The 16,203-nt window shown below is 41.2% G+C and overlaps 1 protein-coding gene across 1 annotated transcript in view; it reads left to right on the forward strand.

The window, feature by feature from the left end:
* The first annotated feature begins 3,720 nt into the window (after window positions 1-3,720).
* UTP18 (UTP18 small subunit processome component) overlaps window positions 3,721-16,203 on the forward strand; it is a 972,748-nt gene continuing 960,265 nt past the window's right edge. Inside the window, exon 1 of the mRNA XM_044084934.1 lies at window positions 3,721-3,810. Within this exon, the coding sequence (XP_043940869.1) occupies window positions 3,722-3,810 (89 nt within the window). The 5' untranslated portion in view covers window position 3,721. The remainder of the gene's footprint in view (window positions 3,811-16,203) is intronic.

The raw sequence follows: 16,203 nt of genomic DNA on the forward strand, positions 1-16,203 counted from the left end.
GTTGAAGTTGATATATGACCCCTTTATCTGCATCACATTCTGCACTCTCCTTTCTGACTTAGGTGGCCCCATTGCCATATTCCTTGGCACTGGTTCCTCCAACAACAGTGTTTTCAACACCATCTGTGAATTCACAGCCTGTTTCCTGTTCAAATACCTTTTACACAGTTCGTGACAGGGACACATTATGAGGCTACAGATGCACAGAAGTATTCTTCCCTTCTGTTTAAACAGTATATACTCCATGCAGATTGCTTGGCTCCTTTACCCATGTCTTTTCCTGAAGTTCTTCACCGTTTCTTTCTGACATCTCTGAGTCAAAACAGCTTTCAATGAGTTGCATAAAGCTATTCTACAAATTAATGCATTCATTTCCAGAAAGTTCTGTTCCAGCAGAAGAACTGGATGACCATGAATATATTCGTTTTAGCCTTCCTGCCATATGACCCCAGATTTGGCAGGTTAAGATTTATGCAGTAGAGGGAGGTGTGGCCTCTGACTTCATTTCTTCCCTCACTTTGAAAATGCGTAATAAGGTTATCATGTATCCTCCATTGTGGTCACTCTCCTGGTGCATACAATTCCAGGCTGCCACCAGAGTAGCAAAGGTACACCCCAACATAGTGGTTTTCATGCCCAAGAACCCAGGAAGACAAATTGCATTTTCTATCTTTTGAGGATGAGATCATTTTTGTCAGACAGTACCAAACCTGACTTTCCTGTGTCTGTATCAGCCATCCAAAGAATTTTCACTGCACAGATCCCTGATATTTTTGTTCTTTAGGTAAAGAATGTGAGGCTGAGAACAGATTTAGGAATTGGCTTTGTCTCCACCACCTTTGCCCCATTGGTGCCTAATTACTTAATGCATGTATACTTTCATAAGGTGCAACCAATGAATTACTGCATGTTGTGGAACAGTTGAGATGGATCCATTGAAAGTGAAGGCTAAGACCTAGAGATCCACACCCTCCCTCTAGTCTTGCAACCCTGTGAGCTGCATACCTTGTAGTGCAGCATAAGTGTCTTATTGCTGTTAATCACCACTCTTCCCTACACTTGGACACCAAAATAACCTTTCTTGACTTTTTCTTCAATGAAAGCCTCCATTTTAGTCTAGACATTAATTAACACCACAAGGAAGTAAAAATACAAAGATGGTCAGCTCTGTTTTATGTTTTATCCTCTGCATGTTGTTTACTAACACATACAGCAGCAGCAGTGGTGTAGGTTTTAATAATGTCATGGTCCAGAAGCCAGGGTCCTTGCTGACCAAGACTGAGGTCAGCCTAGGGGCATATTACAAGCAATTCAGACACTTTGAGGAAATTCTTCCTCTATATTCTGGTGTGGAGAAAAATCTCCAGAGGTAGGTGATGTGTGAAGGGAATCCTTGCCTTATGTTCTTCAGTAAATTAATTTATCTTGCCTATGTCCAACAGTGCCAGAAGCCAATGGCACAGAAGAAAGTTCAAAAGTTCCTTAACAAAACAGTCCTACTCAAGAACCTTCCAGACCAGTAAGGCTTTGAATGTTATTCCAGATTCCTTTTGGTGTTAAGTAACAAAGGACCTAAGGCTCATACTGCATGTCAGAGGCCTCAACACTTTCATCCCTTGAGAGACCTTTTGAATGGTCACTGTGCATTCCATCCAACACAGTCTAGCTAAAGGAAGAGAAGCTATGCATGTCTGACCTCCATGTTGCCTATCTGTATGTAAAGACTGCCAAGGAATCTAGGGAGTTTCTACACTTTGCTCCCAGTTTTGGAGCTAGACTATTTCCATCCTGAGATGTTGACCAAATGCATGTCTGTTGTAGCATTCCATCTCAAGCTTCAAGGAAAGGAGGTTTTCACTGTCTGAATGACTGTCTTACTGCATGTTGTGATGGAGCAGCAGAAAACATAGCAAGTCTGTGCTCAGTCTGCTCTTTGGAGTTAAAATAAACCTTTTGAAATCTCACTTTTTCTTTCTTCAGGTGCTGTATATTCATGGGGTGTTCCTGGATACAGTGATTTTGCCAGGTCTTTTTGTCACTGGACAGGCTGTTGGCTGTCCAACAAACAACCTGTATCAGAGTCTTCCCAGATGAAATCATCAGAAACCGGCCTTCAAAGCTTTGGTCCTAATGGCTGTTCTTATACCAGGTTACATATTATGGTACTTTCTGGGTGTGTTGTCCTTTGACATCTTAGATTTTATGTGGATAGAACTAGGGTTTTCTACAAAAATGATCAGATATTTTATCTCCTTTGCAAACTTTTTAGTGGATAGAAATGTACCAAACACACCCTTTTTAGATGGTTAGCTAATGGTATTGCATTTTGCTATTATTTACTTGGAAGATTTCTACATGCAATCCCCTGAAGCTCACTGTACTTTTCTTTTTTTTTTCAAACTCCTTCAGTTAGGTGCCTTCCTGCCCCCTTTCTGACAAGCTCCACAGTAAAACCACCCCATACAACCACTGCAATATCTTTCAAATGACACCCTCCCTCTCCAGACCTCACAAAACAAGTTTCACTGTACTGATCACTCCTTATCCATTTTAGGACCCAAACTATGTCAGTCTATACCAGATTACCTAAAAGATATTTCCCCTTTTCCCCTCTTTCAGACACAACTCAAAAAATATCTCCCACAAAAATCAGACTGCTTTATCAACTTAAATATCCCATACTCCTACCTCTCTTAAACTGCCACCCTCCATTCTCATATACTCATACTTGCTAATTAGAAAATTTTCATTTGTTTCTACACTGTTAATGATTGTTCATTGCTTAATTTGTCTACTGATAATTTGTACATTTCTATGATTTATTTGATGACTGAATGCATTTTTATCTTATTACTTGTGAATTTCAGCCTGACTTTGTCCACGCATAGTCTTTTGTAACCAATGTGCTACCTTTGTAAATAATATTAAGTAAATAAAATAAATACATTAATAAATTCTCCATGTTTGTATAATTCTGTGCTAAAGTAACTCAGTGTATTTTAGGACAATATTACTGAACATCTTCCTTGTGAAAGTGCATACTACCTTGCACTTTGCTTAGCTACTTCGTTATATGGATGATTCCACAATTCTTGTCTTGGCAAAATCTGTAAAGGAGGATAATTCCCATTTTCTTTGTCATAATTCTGTTGTATTTGTTGTTACAGTGACCATTGTCTTGCTTTATATATCTGTTTATATGCCTTTGTAAAAGTGGAACCTTTATCTTCTGGAATCTGGTGAAAAGGGGGTGCATCCATTCAGACTTTCCAGGTATCCGATCTTAATAAATAAATAAATTCAGTCACACTTTTTTACACTTTTTTCCCAAACCACTGCTTTTTTTAACCATTCTGCTGGCTCAGCCTTTGAACTCTGAATTTGATTTTAAGTTCCTGTACAGATTTAAAAGGTAATTAGTGCAAAGTGTTTCACGTGCAGAACATGTATGGGACCAGACCCCCTCCCCATTTGGAAACAGAACTCCCACTGCAGATCATTCATCTTTAAAATATTTTTTGATATCTTATGTTTGCAAAATGTATTTTTCAGTTTTTGCTACCGTAGGTTTTCATCTTATTCATATTTTATGTGGTGGAAATTAGATTGTTACATTAGTAAAAAAATACATTTTATTACCGGTTAAATGCGGTTTGAATTTAATTAGCTTAAGCATGTGGTTTGAAGTTAATTAATGTAAATCTTCCCTTCTAGAGTTGATATGACTCATCGTTTCAGGAAAGATATGTTGAAGAGTGATGCAGAAAAAAAATTACCGAAAAATAAACTTCAACGCAGACTACGAGAACAGTAAGGAAACATTTTTGTAAATATTTGAAATGATTACACTGTATACAGTAAATATGACCTTTGTTTTTGTATGGTGAAATGAATGCATTTATATAGTGATTAGTATGTTTGTATGTATGTACTAGGAATAAGCATGACATTCATCAAATGTTGAAGGGGTTTAGGTACAAAACCTGGTTTAGATGTTTGTGTGTATGTGTGCGAGAGCATATCTGTGTAGGCAGCGAAATATTTGTGTATTCTTATTTTCCGTTTTCAGTGTGTAGTGTTTTGGTCAACATTTGAGTAATTCCAAATAGCATAGCTGTGTAATTCTATAGCCAGTTGAATAGCATTCCAAAGACCTTGTCAAATTTCTAAGTTATTTTTAATAATCATTGGGAATGGGCTTGATCTGTAAATAACCATGCTGCCAGAATGATGAAGAGGTTGTGGATATTTACAGGAAAATGTTATCAAAGAATACACTATAAGGAATTATAGAATCCTGTGGGACAACTTTGAGAGGATGAACTGAGATGGATATATATTTGAACTCTTTGTAAGAACTGTTTATTGCTTGGAAGCCAATTCATGCTGATTGCAGGGAGTTTAATAAGAAGATGTGATCAGCTAAATTAATGGCTCTTGTGGAGTTAATGAATATTAAAATCAAGTAGCTGTCCTTTCTTCATGTTTTGTGTAGTATCCTATGTAAGATTCTCAAGTGCAGTCATGGGACTTTTGCTAGACCAGAAGCTATGCTGATATTGCCAAATAGGTTCTTGTTGGCCTGAAGATGTTGGGCAGACTGTGTATTAGTTCTTTAAGTATCTTGTCAAGGGGAGGTAATATAGAGCTTGGTTGGAAAATAATCGTATTTAGATGGTGTGAAGAAAAATAAAACACTGCCATCTGTGTTAGAATGTCTGGCAGGGGATTTGTGTATATTCTCAGATTAATTTGTATTGTATTGTATTTTACTTCATGCTAGCATGTCTAATTGTGAAACTGTAAGTTTTAAAATGTTTAGTCTCTGTCAGTGTTTTGATACTTTTCGTTTTAAAATGTTATTTCCCCTGCTTATACAAAATGTTTAGTCTCTGTTAGTGTTTTGATACATTTCTGATTGGACATGTTTTTGAGGGAGACTGTAGAGAATCAGCTGATCAGTAGGTGATGCCATTAGTATGTTCCTGGTTGCTATGTGATTATTTGAACAGATGAATGACAGGAAAAATAACTTTTCAAACAGCTGATTGTTATTTCTAAAATAACAGTTGAGACTGTTAACCTAGACTACAAAAGATCTGCTAAAGTAAGTTGTCAGTTAAGAGTTGCAGTCACAGTGTCGTGCAGTGGATACCCGAAAAAGGACTCGCCAAAAAGTGTAAACCTGCCTTTGGCTTGCTATTGTGTTGTAGATTAGATCAGGGACAGTATTTTATAGTTAGATTAGGAAAGTTTAGTTATTTAGGTAGACTTTTTCTAAAATTATAGACTTCTGTGCTACAGTTTAATTTTACATTTCTGGTGATTGAATTCTGATGTTTATTGAAAGTTATTGAGTTTCAGTTTTTAATAATCATTATACTTATTATTAAATGATTGTCATTACTTTACATTATGGCTGGACAATCATTGTATTCTTTAAAGATTAGAGAGTGTTTATACGTGTTTGATACTCCCCAGATCATCTCTAATGCCTGGATGCTTCTGGTAATTGTTATAATTTATTTTGATATTCCATTTTTAATAATTAATCACCCTTTGAAGGGCATGTAGACCTGTCTGACTGTGGTGGCAGCGTTTACCATTTGTATTGGAGAGGGGACACAGCTGGAAATCTGTGTCAGACTTTCCATAAGTGTTTGCGTGTGTGAGATTTGAATTATTTTTGAGTGTGAGTGAGTCACAGAGGTCTTAAGCTGGAAAGAAATGTATAATAAGGGATTACATCTGGGGTGGACAGAGGTATATAGTTCAGTCCCAGGAAATAGAGCATGTTCCTGTTGTGCTATTAAGGTCAATTGTGGGATTTTACTGTTTGCTCTCTGCTCTGCTGTTTTACATGACTCTCCCACACCGTAGTCAGTAGTGTAGATTGAGCCTCCTTGATTACTGACCCAGGTTTTTAGTGGGGGATGTCACTTATTGGTGGCAGTTCGATGGGATATTAACCAGACCACTTTATTGGTGGCAGTCTGGTGGGATATTAAGCGGATGTTACAGATAGATGTTCATCGTGTTACACTGCTGCAGTCATTACACTTGGGTTATCTGCCGTCAGGTGGTCCCGCAGTTGGCCAGAGTTGCAAAGTCTTGGTCCAGCGATGGTTGCTGTCACTTCTTCCCTGACGGCAGAGCGCCAGGGGTATATAAGATGCAGCCGACGCCATTTTCTTCAGTCTTTCTTGCCGCGCGGTCCCCGAAGCAGAAGCAGTTCGCAAGTGTCGGTCGGCCGACTCCTGAGATTTTCAATCCGAATTTCAGAACCGAAGTCTTCTATAAAGCTAAGTAACCTATTGGGGAAACTTTTCTTGCCTCAGACCAATGTCAGTAAAAGTTAATAATTGTATTTCTTGTGGGAAGCAAATACCTCATAAGGATTTTCACTCTTACTGTATTCCATTCCTAGGCCCAGACCATGACGTCACTGGTTGTTGGTTTTGTGCTAGGTTTAACAAGTGCACTATTAAACGTCAGTTTGATTTTGCCCGACATTACTTTGGCAGAAAATTCAATTACACCATGCCGTCGGAGCAACCGACGACCGGAATTCACAAAAAGTGCAAAGATAAGGACAGGCATCCGAGACCCAAACCTGATGATGAGGCCTCTGCTAGACCAGTCACCGGTTCTCCGGTTTTCAGTGAGGCACCTTCACAGCCCCTGACGACTGCCGCATTAGACCCACAGACTGCCTCCGACTACCCTGCAGAGAGATCCGGAGCAGTTGAACAGACTTCAGCTATAGAAGGTGTATTCAAACAGACTACACTAACTATTAAATCTTATGCCAAGTCTAAAACTCCATTAAAAGTAAAGAAACCAGTACTGCATTCACCAGGACAGGCCCCCATGCCTAAGAAACAGATGCTCAAAATGGCCGAGGACCTAATTACTCTGATCAGGGGTTCCTATCCCCTCCTGATAAAAGGCCTAGACAAGATGAAGATTATGACTCATCTGACCAGGTCTCCATTTCCTCTGACTCCTGAGCAGAACAGGAATACTCTTTTTCCCCCATATGAGGTTTTTGATGCTGAAGAATCAATTCCTTCAGCCTCTCCTCCAGAGGACTACTCTTTTGGGGAAATGTTACATACTATGAGAGAACATTTTCACTGGGAGGACCAGGATTACTCAGATTCCAAGAAAAGGCTCCGAGAGTTCCTTTTACTGCCCCAGCACAGACCCATTGCAATTCCACCAGTTCTAGACATTTTGGATGATATATACTCAGAATCTAGTTTAAATCCTGATTCTTTACCCCCCAGCCCCAGTCAAACCAAACAGATACTACAGAGTCCCTGACTCTCACAAATTTCTATACAAAAGCCCTGTTGCTGACCCAGAAACCATTTCCCAGGGTCCCAAGGGGGTTAAGGCCTCTACAGCTAAAAATCCAGTTCCCTCTGAAAGGGATTCCAGAGCATTAGACAGATGGGGAAAGAAAGTATACACTTCTGCAACTCTAGCAATGAGGGCCTTAAATTGCCAATTTCACATGCTGAAATACCAGCAATTCTTGCTGTCTCAGTTAAAACAAAAAATGCTTCCAAATTCAGAGCTACCTGACTATAAGGAAATGTAGGATTTATTGCATGCAGCAGAACAAGTGGGCAAACATACTTTGCAATGTGGATTTGATGCATTAGAAGCCTCTTGTAGAGCAGCAGTTACAGGGTCTGTCATCCGTAGGCATGCTTGGTTAAAAGAACAAAGTTTACCTGATCATGTTAAAGCAAAATTATTGATGCACTTTTACAGCAGGATATTTTATTTGGAGTCGAAGCAGAAGAAGTATTAAAGAAAATGGAGGATAAGGCAAAATCTATACAAACGGTCAAGGATTTTTTACAGGTTCAGCCCCCTTGTTTTAGCAGAAACTGGCCAACAAAAAATTGGTCCTTTGCAACTACAAACAGACCTCATACAGGCGCCCAAGAGGCAGAGGTCAGCCACAAGATTCTTACAAGCCCCGCCAATGGGGTGCTTCAACCCAGAAAGGAGGGGAAGACAGGCCACAATCTTACAGAAAAAAGTCCCAATGACTTCCCCCTCTAGCTGCCAAGCACCACTCTCTTGGCAGCTCCCTTGGGAGGAAAACTTGCACTTTGTGCACACAATTGGAATGTGATCACCCAAGACAAATGGGTTCTAAATATTGTATCTCAAGGTTACAGGTTCCACATTCACACTTTACCAAGGCTAAGAGGAATGTCAAACCTGCCACCAAATCAATGGGTAGAGGCTCAAAAACAAATTACAGCACTCCTGGACATGAGAGCTATTCAAGAGGTACCAGCACAAGAGCAAGGACAAGGATTTTACTCAAGACTCTTTTGGTTCCCTGAAAGGACAAAGTCTGGAGGCCCATTCTGGATCTTCCTACTCTAAATACTTACTTGGAAGTTCCCAAATTCAAAATGTTGACACTACAGCAGCTTCTTCCCATACTGGGCAAGAAGGCTTGGCTAATAACGTTGGACCTTCATACCTGCATGACCCTATCAGACAAAATTGCAGAAGATACCTCAGATTCTTAGCAGGTTCAACACATTACCAATTCTCTGCACTGCCCTTTGGCTTATCTACTGCACCCAGGGTCTTCACAAAATGCTTGCACCAGTAATTGCATTTTGCGGACAAAGGGGAATTCAAATATACCCATATCTGGATGACTGCCTTATTCAAGCAGAAAGCAAGGACATTCTTCTAAAGCATCTGGCATTTGTAAAAAGATTGTTAAGTTGCCTGAGGTACACAGTAAATGAAAAGAAGTCAAAACTAGTGCCCCCACAAGAGATAATATTCCTGGGTGCCAGCTTAAACACAATGGCCCAGATGGCTTATTTCACGCCAGACAAAAACAACTGACTCAATATTTTCAATTAATGGCAACAAAAACCCAACTCCCTGCAAGAAAAATTCTGCAGGCCTTGGGGTTCATTGCATCTTGAATACTACCAATTCCATATGCCAGACTGTATATGAGGAAGTTACAATGGTATGTGAAAAGTGTATGGACTCAGCACAGTCACAGTCTGGAAGCAATAATACCACTCATCCCCTACCTTCAACAGGAGTTTCAATGGTGGGCACAGGCATGTCACCACAACAAGGGACAGCCCTGTACTTTACCCACAGCCAAGCAGACAATAACAACGGATGCATTGGATTATGCCTGGGGAGCACACATGGCAGGACGATGTGTTCGGGGCAAGTGGACCAGAGACCAAATGCATCTTCACATCAATCAAAAAGAGATGCTGGCTGCACAAAACGCCCTGACAGCTTTCAGGGACTTTCTTCGTCCAGGACAATTGCTACTAAAGACGGACAACACCACAATGATGTGGTACATAAACAAGGGGGCACACATTCCTACCCCCTATTAAGACAAGCAATGACTTTGTGGAATACAACACTGACCTATCAAGTTCAACTGCAAGCACAATTCCTGCCAGGAAAGAAAAATACACTGGCAGACGACTTAAGCAGAAATATGATGGATCCTCACGACTGGAAACTAAATCCACAAGTATTCACAATGATAACTCAGAAATGGGGGAGCCCAGACATCGGTCTTTTTGCCTCCCCCCTGAACTACCAATTACAGATGTTTTGTACAAGGACATACCACACACAAGCATGGAAAGTGGACGCCCTATCATTCAGTTGGAAAACACTGAAAGTTTATGCTTTCCCACCACTGCCTCTCCTAGCAAAGGTACTCCTGAAAGCCAGGCTAGAGAGGCCACAAATGATCCTCATTGCTCTGGACTGGCCACAACAGCACTGGTATCCAATATTAAGGAACATGGCTCAAGGCCCAGCATGGATTTTACGTCAAATACCTCATCTTCTGACTCAACAAAACAATCCGATCCTACACAGCCAGCTCAAAACCTTAAATCTGGCTGCGTGGCAGATTACTTAACCAAACAGTCAACACAACTCTCTAAAGCTGTTATGGATGTCATTTTGGAGGCCAGGAGGTCCAGCACCAGGAAATCATATTCAGAAAAATGGAGAAGATTCTGCGCCTGGAACCAGGCGGAAGGCCTAAACCCTCTTGTCCCAAATATTCCTCAGATACTACAATACTTAACTGAGATGCTGGACAAAGGCCTCTCCTTTTCATCTATTAAGATCCACTCCTCAGCTTTTTCAGCTTATTACAACACGGATCCTCCGATTTTCTCACATCCTTGACTAAGACAATACCTCAGAGGGGCAAAAAACATAAGACCACCCCGGAGAGCATCAACACCAACTTGGGGCCTCAACTTTGTTCTGGAAAAACTTACTCTACCACCTTTTGAGCAAGCCATTTCAGCAGAATTAAAATTTTTGTCATGGAAGACTGCTTTTTTGCTGGCAATAACTTCAGCACGGAGAGTCTCTGAGTTACAAGCACTAATGGCAGTGGAACCCTTTCATCATTTTCCATCAAGACAGGGTTTCCTTAAGAACAAACCCTACCTTTCTGCCAAAGGTGATATCTAGTGTGGCTCTTAACCAAACCATTCACTTGCCCACTTTGTATCCAAATCCCCAGAATAAAGGGGGGAGACTTCTTCATTCATTGGACATCCACAGACTGTTACGTTACTACTTGGATAAAACAAAAGCTTTCAGAAAAACTGAGCAACTGTTTGTATCACATGCTGTTGCATCACAGGGAAAGGCTATTTCAAAACAGACAATTTCAAAGTGGATAGGACATTGTATCCATTTCTGCTACATACAGCATGGCAAAACAATGCCTAGTAACATTAGGCCTCATTCTACCAGGGCAACAGCCACTTCAGCAGCCTTTCTTAGAGGAGTACCAACAAAGGATCTTTTGGAAGCTGCAACTTGTAGCTCAGTGCACACCTTTACCAAGCATTACCACTTACCTGCATACTCCAAATCCAGAGATATCTTTGCCACTGCAGTTCTACAGGGGCTCATAGCCACTCCTAATCCTATATAAACCCAGCCACCCTTCCTCAGCTTTGGGATTCAACCCAAGTGTAATGACTGCAGCAGTGTAACACGATGAACATAGTACAGTTTTGTACCTACCATAAATGTAGATAGAGTGTATACACTGCTGCAGTCCAGGTTACCCTCCCTCCAACCCTTCTTCTTTAGCTGGGACTTATTCATACCTTTCTACCTTCCACAACCTATGTGATGTATTTGCTTGTAGCTAAGGTATTGTTCATACTTTTTGCATGTCTTATTAGCAATATGTATTGCCTTCCTGTTTGGGGGAACCTGACATCTCGGCAAGAAAAACTGAAGAAAATGATGTCGGCTGCATCTTGTATACCCCGGCGCACTGACATCAGGGAAGAAGCGACTGCAAATGACACCGGACCAAGACTTTGGAACTCTGGCCGACTGCGGGACCGCCTGATGGCAGATAACCCAAGTGTAATGACTGCAGCAGTGTATACACTCGGACATCTACATTTATGGTAGGTACAAAACTGTACTTTTCAAGATTTTGGGAACAGTTTTCATGACTGTCATTTTAATCAGGCAGAGTTTGTAGAGATGTGCAAGAATTTGGAGGGTGTAATCTTGGAAAAGTGCAGTAAACTGAAGGTGAAGGCCACCTGCACTGGCAGGAGCATCAGTTGAGCTTTTGTGTAGGAGAGCATCACTAGTTTTGGTTTTGTCCCATTGAAGTAGAAAGGAGGAAAGTCGAGTGAAGGAAATGTTAAATTACATGTCGAAAGAGATGGTGAATGTGAGGGTAATTCTTTCAGATACCCTCGTGATCCTTAACTTCTGTTGATTTCTGGAGACTGTGTCACTTGTTAGTGGGTATTTTTGGGACCGTCAGCCTGTTGCTTCATTTACTTAATTCCATATTTTTTTCTGAATGTATTAGAGTGAAGTTTGTGCAGTCTTTATGAAATTAACTTTTTTACCAAGTGACAACTTGTTTTGGCTAAATTTCTTAGTATTATGAATGAACTGCTTTTTGTTTTCTGATGAGGATGAGCTTTTCCAATGTCTCCAGACTTTGTGTCTTAATGTGTTAATAGTTTTAATCTTGTTTGTTGAGCCATAGATTTTGTAATATTTTAGGTAGTCAGGAAGCTTTGGGAAAGTACTTCTTTTGTAAATAGAGAAGAGAATTGGTTAGAGAAGATGTAATATTGCGGGCTTGTTCACTTTGTAAGGATTCCCATTTTATTTGTGTGTTCATTTTGTGATCATAGGAGGTTAGTATGGCCTTATAAGAGTAGCCTAGTTTTACCCTTATTTCCACAATCAGCACCCATCACCCCTGTCCAAGAGGGACATAGGTGGAACCCCTGGGGTGAATTTATGGTTACTTATCCAGTCGTTAAGATTGCATTTGAAGAAGGCCAATGAGGTGCTCCACCTGACATGAAGTGGGAGTCTGTGAGGTAACCTCTGGGAAACAAGTGTGTCCCGCCAGCAGGTTCCATTAATGTCACATACCAAGCTAAGGCCATTATAGCGAGTAACCCGTGTACCATTTGACTTATGACTATGCAGCATTTCAAATAAAGCAGGGTCAAAGATTGCCTTGTATGCAAGGCAGAGATCGCCTCTGACTAGTCTGTATGAAACGGAGTAAAGTGACAGTGATTTCAGGCGATCCTCATAGGACAGATGCTGAAGATCTTAAATTTTCCTTGTGAGGAAACTTTGTGGTTGCTTCAATTGCTGCAGGCGCTTGGAAAGGTACATAACAAAATTGGCATTTGCTCAATTATTGGCCCGATGAGGGAAGAGTGCAGTGAGGTTGTAACTTCTTTTTTTTCTGGATGCAATGCCCTTACTTACGGGATGAGCAATATAGAATGCCCTTCTTCCCACTGTGGAGATGTAGTGATCAAAGGTAAGGTTGCTATCAACCTGTATGCCCAGGTCTCTCACCACTGAGTGCATACTTAGGATGTTATTGATGCCGTAGTTAGCAGGAACATCACTCTTACAAAAAGGGATGATACTTTTTTTTTTTTGCATTGCGTTTAAGACCATGACTTTGGCACCAGTTTGTGTAACACTCTCTTGTAGGATGTTGACATCATTTGGAGATTCTGTGACTGCTCTCAGTTTGCAGTCCTCAGCAAACTTTGTCAGTCACAGACCTTTAGTTTTAGCTTGCACTTCTGAGAAATAGATTCCAATCAGTAGAGGTCCCAGGACTGATCCCTGTGGAACACTGCTGGTTAACGTCTGCTGTTTGAGATGGATTCCCCTATTTTGACTATATGGGTTCTATCCGAGAGCGAATTTGTGATCCATCTAATGATATATGGCTTGATACGTAGCTGGATGAGTTTGTCAATTTTATTCCTGAGTGGAGGGGATAGTGTCAAAAGCCTTGGCTAAGTCTAGGTAGGCCGTATGCACAGATTTCCCCTCATCAAGGGTCTTGGTGACTGTCTCGAAGTAGTCCACCAAGTTTAACAGGCATGATCTCCCTTTGACAAATCCAAATTGAGTAGGGTCAAGTGTTTGGAGGGTGCCATTTTCTTTGTTGATAGGGTCCATGATGATTCTCTCCATGGCCTTGCAGATAAGGCTAGTCAGGCTAATAGGTCTATAGTTTTTGGGGTCAGTGGAAGCACCACCTTTGTTCAAGGGGATAACGATGGCATTTTTCTATTCAGCTTGGGTTGAAGCCAGTGCTTAGACTATGACTGGAAAAGAGTACCCAATGGCATTGCTAATTTTTGTTTGAGCCTATGTAGGATGCAGCTTGGGATGTTATCGGGTCCCATGGATGCTGTGTTTTTTTACCTTAGAGAGGGCATTCATGACCTGCTCTTTAGAGATGCAAGGTAGAAGACAAGTGGTAGGGATGTCTTGGGGCAAGTGTGGTGATTACATGGGAGTGAAGTTTTCACAGAACCTAACAATGTCCACAGGCTCTGTATATTTGGTATCATTAACTATCAGTTCGGCACAAATCTGGGCCTTTCCTTTTAGGTTACGGATGTAACTAATGAACACCTTATGGCTGTCCTTAGTTGAGGAAACTAATGTGGATTTGTAGTTGGAGGGGGGCGGCCGCAGTGGTGCAGCGGTTAGCATTGCCACCTCACTCTCTGGTTCGATCCTCGGCTGGGGTGCCTTCTGTGTGGAGTCTGCATGTCCTCCTTGTGGTCATGTGGGTTTCCTCCAGGTGCTCTGGTTTCCACCCACATCCCAAAGACATGCTGTAGGTGGATTGGACACTCTAAATTGGCCTTAGGCGTGAGTGCGTGCATGTGTTTGCCTTCTGTGGTCGACACCGTAAAACTCCACTGCCAATCATGAGCGGACAGGTGATCCACTGTGGTGACCCCTAACCGGGAAAAGCTGAAAGAAGAAGAAGTTAGCTTTGGAGGACTTCACAAGAGGTCTTATTTGATTGATTAAGCTGAGGAGGGAGTGTTTTCAGTTTAGGGCTTGCTCCCTCTTATTCTTAGACAGCAATTTCTTCCTCTCATTGTAGAGCCTATTAATGGCAGTTGTCCACGAGACAGGTTTACTTTTCCTTGAGGAGGTTGTTTTGGTCCTATCAGGTATGGCTGAGTCAATTGTTCAGGTGTTTGTATAAAGCAGAACTTAGCATAGTTGCCAGTCCCATCTGATGGGGGAGGTGCAATGAAGCTCTTTTATACCATCCCGTAAGAGGTTATAATCTGCTTTAGAGATGTTTTTTAGTTTAGTTGGTGCTAGGGGGGTGGGTCAGGTGCTAGTATCCTCAAATAAAACTGATTTATGGTCAGATCTCACCAGGGAAGATCTCACAATGGGAGTGCTACAGTGGTTCCCCCCAAAATGCTACTTTGAAGTTTTCTTAAGTTCTTGGGTGCAAGGTGAGCAGTGTTGGCAGTGGTGTTTTGTTCGCAAATTTTACTGTAAAATTAAATCTGGTATTGTTAATCCTCGTTCATTCCTTACACATGGGTATCGGTTCTGACCTCTGAACCAAGCCGGCCATTTTCCAAGCTCGCTTCAACTTCAAACTCTTGAGCTAAACTCTTACCCACAACCCCCCTCTCCCTGTTACCTCAGATTTTGTTTACTGCGTTGCCATTCGGTCGTGACCAGCTACTTCTCTTGAGCTATAGTCAATTGTTGTTTAATAGCTTTAAAGATGTTCTTGTAGTCCGCTGTCAGTCGGCCCGGCCAGAGTATAGTATATTGCTGGCGTGCGGCGCGGACGGTAACTGGCGAGTGTGGTCTTGCGTGACTATGCGCATGACCCGACGTTTATCCTGGTCCGATGCCTTTTGGTCCGTCGGTGCAGGCCGGCGTTTCGCGATATTTCAGCTGATGAAATATTCATGAGTTCCGTAAGTACCCGTTGCCGAATCAGAGTTGGCTAAGTGCTTTCAGTATTTAATTTTTTTTTCTGCCTCGTGAATTTTAACCGGATGTCCAAAAAACAATTACCTCATAAAGTTTCTTGATTGTAATACTTGTTTACCATCAGCTGCCAAAGTTTTGCACAAGAGGTTTCATCACACAGCTTGAAAAGGATGCTCTTTCTGTCAGAAAAGTTCATATTTTATTGTCTCTTCTCCCAAATACCCATTACTTCTGGATCTAGCCATTACCTTTGATTCCACTTCACCTGTTGTCTCAGAGGCCACCCCACTCACTCCTCGTCAATCTCTTTTTCACTAATAGCCTGTAGCATGTTTGAAACTGTTTTCAGAACTTCAGCAACAGGTCCAAAAATGTATGATTATTTTTAAATGTGATTATGGAAGTAGAAGACCCTAGTACAAATGAAAAATGGAAGAAAATTTTTTTTTTTTTTTTCAGCAGAATTTCTGAGCCTAATGGTTTTTTCTGCCTTTTCTTACTGCTTTTACCATGAGGTATACTCTCTTTACCATCGTTGGTAATCTTTTCCCTTTTTCTCTTATACCTTCAGGTACTCTCTTGTACCATTGTTGGTACTTTTCTGTTAATTAATTTGCTGTCATAGCAGATAAAAAAAGGTAGTCCGGGGTTTAAGCGGTGGACACAAACTTCCTACTTCTGATGCACACTCTGTGTGTTTATTGTTTGGGAGCTTCCCATTTGTATATTGACCCACCATGTACTATTTGTGAGAACTTTTCTAATAGGACCTTGTTGGAAAGGAAAAACAAGCTGATACTGAAGGGACTTCTAAAATCTCCCTTTTCAGAGGCTATTTCCTGGGTC

This window comes from Protopterus annectens, chromosome 10.part0 (assembly GCF_019279795.1).
Source record: "Protopterus annectens isolate FY-2018-M chromosome 10.part0, PAN1.0, whole genome shotgun sequence".
Lineage (NCBI taxonomy): Eukaryota > Metazoa > Chordata > Ceratodontiformes > Protopteridae > Protopterus > Protopterus annectens.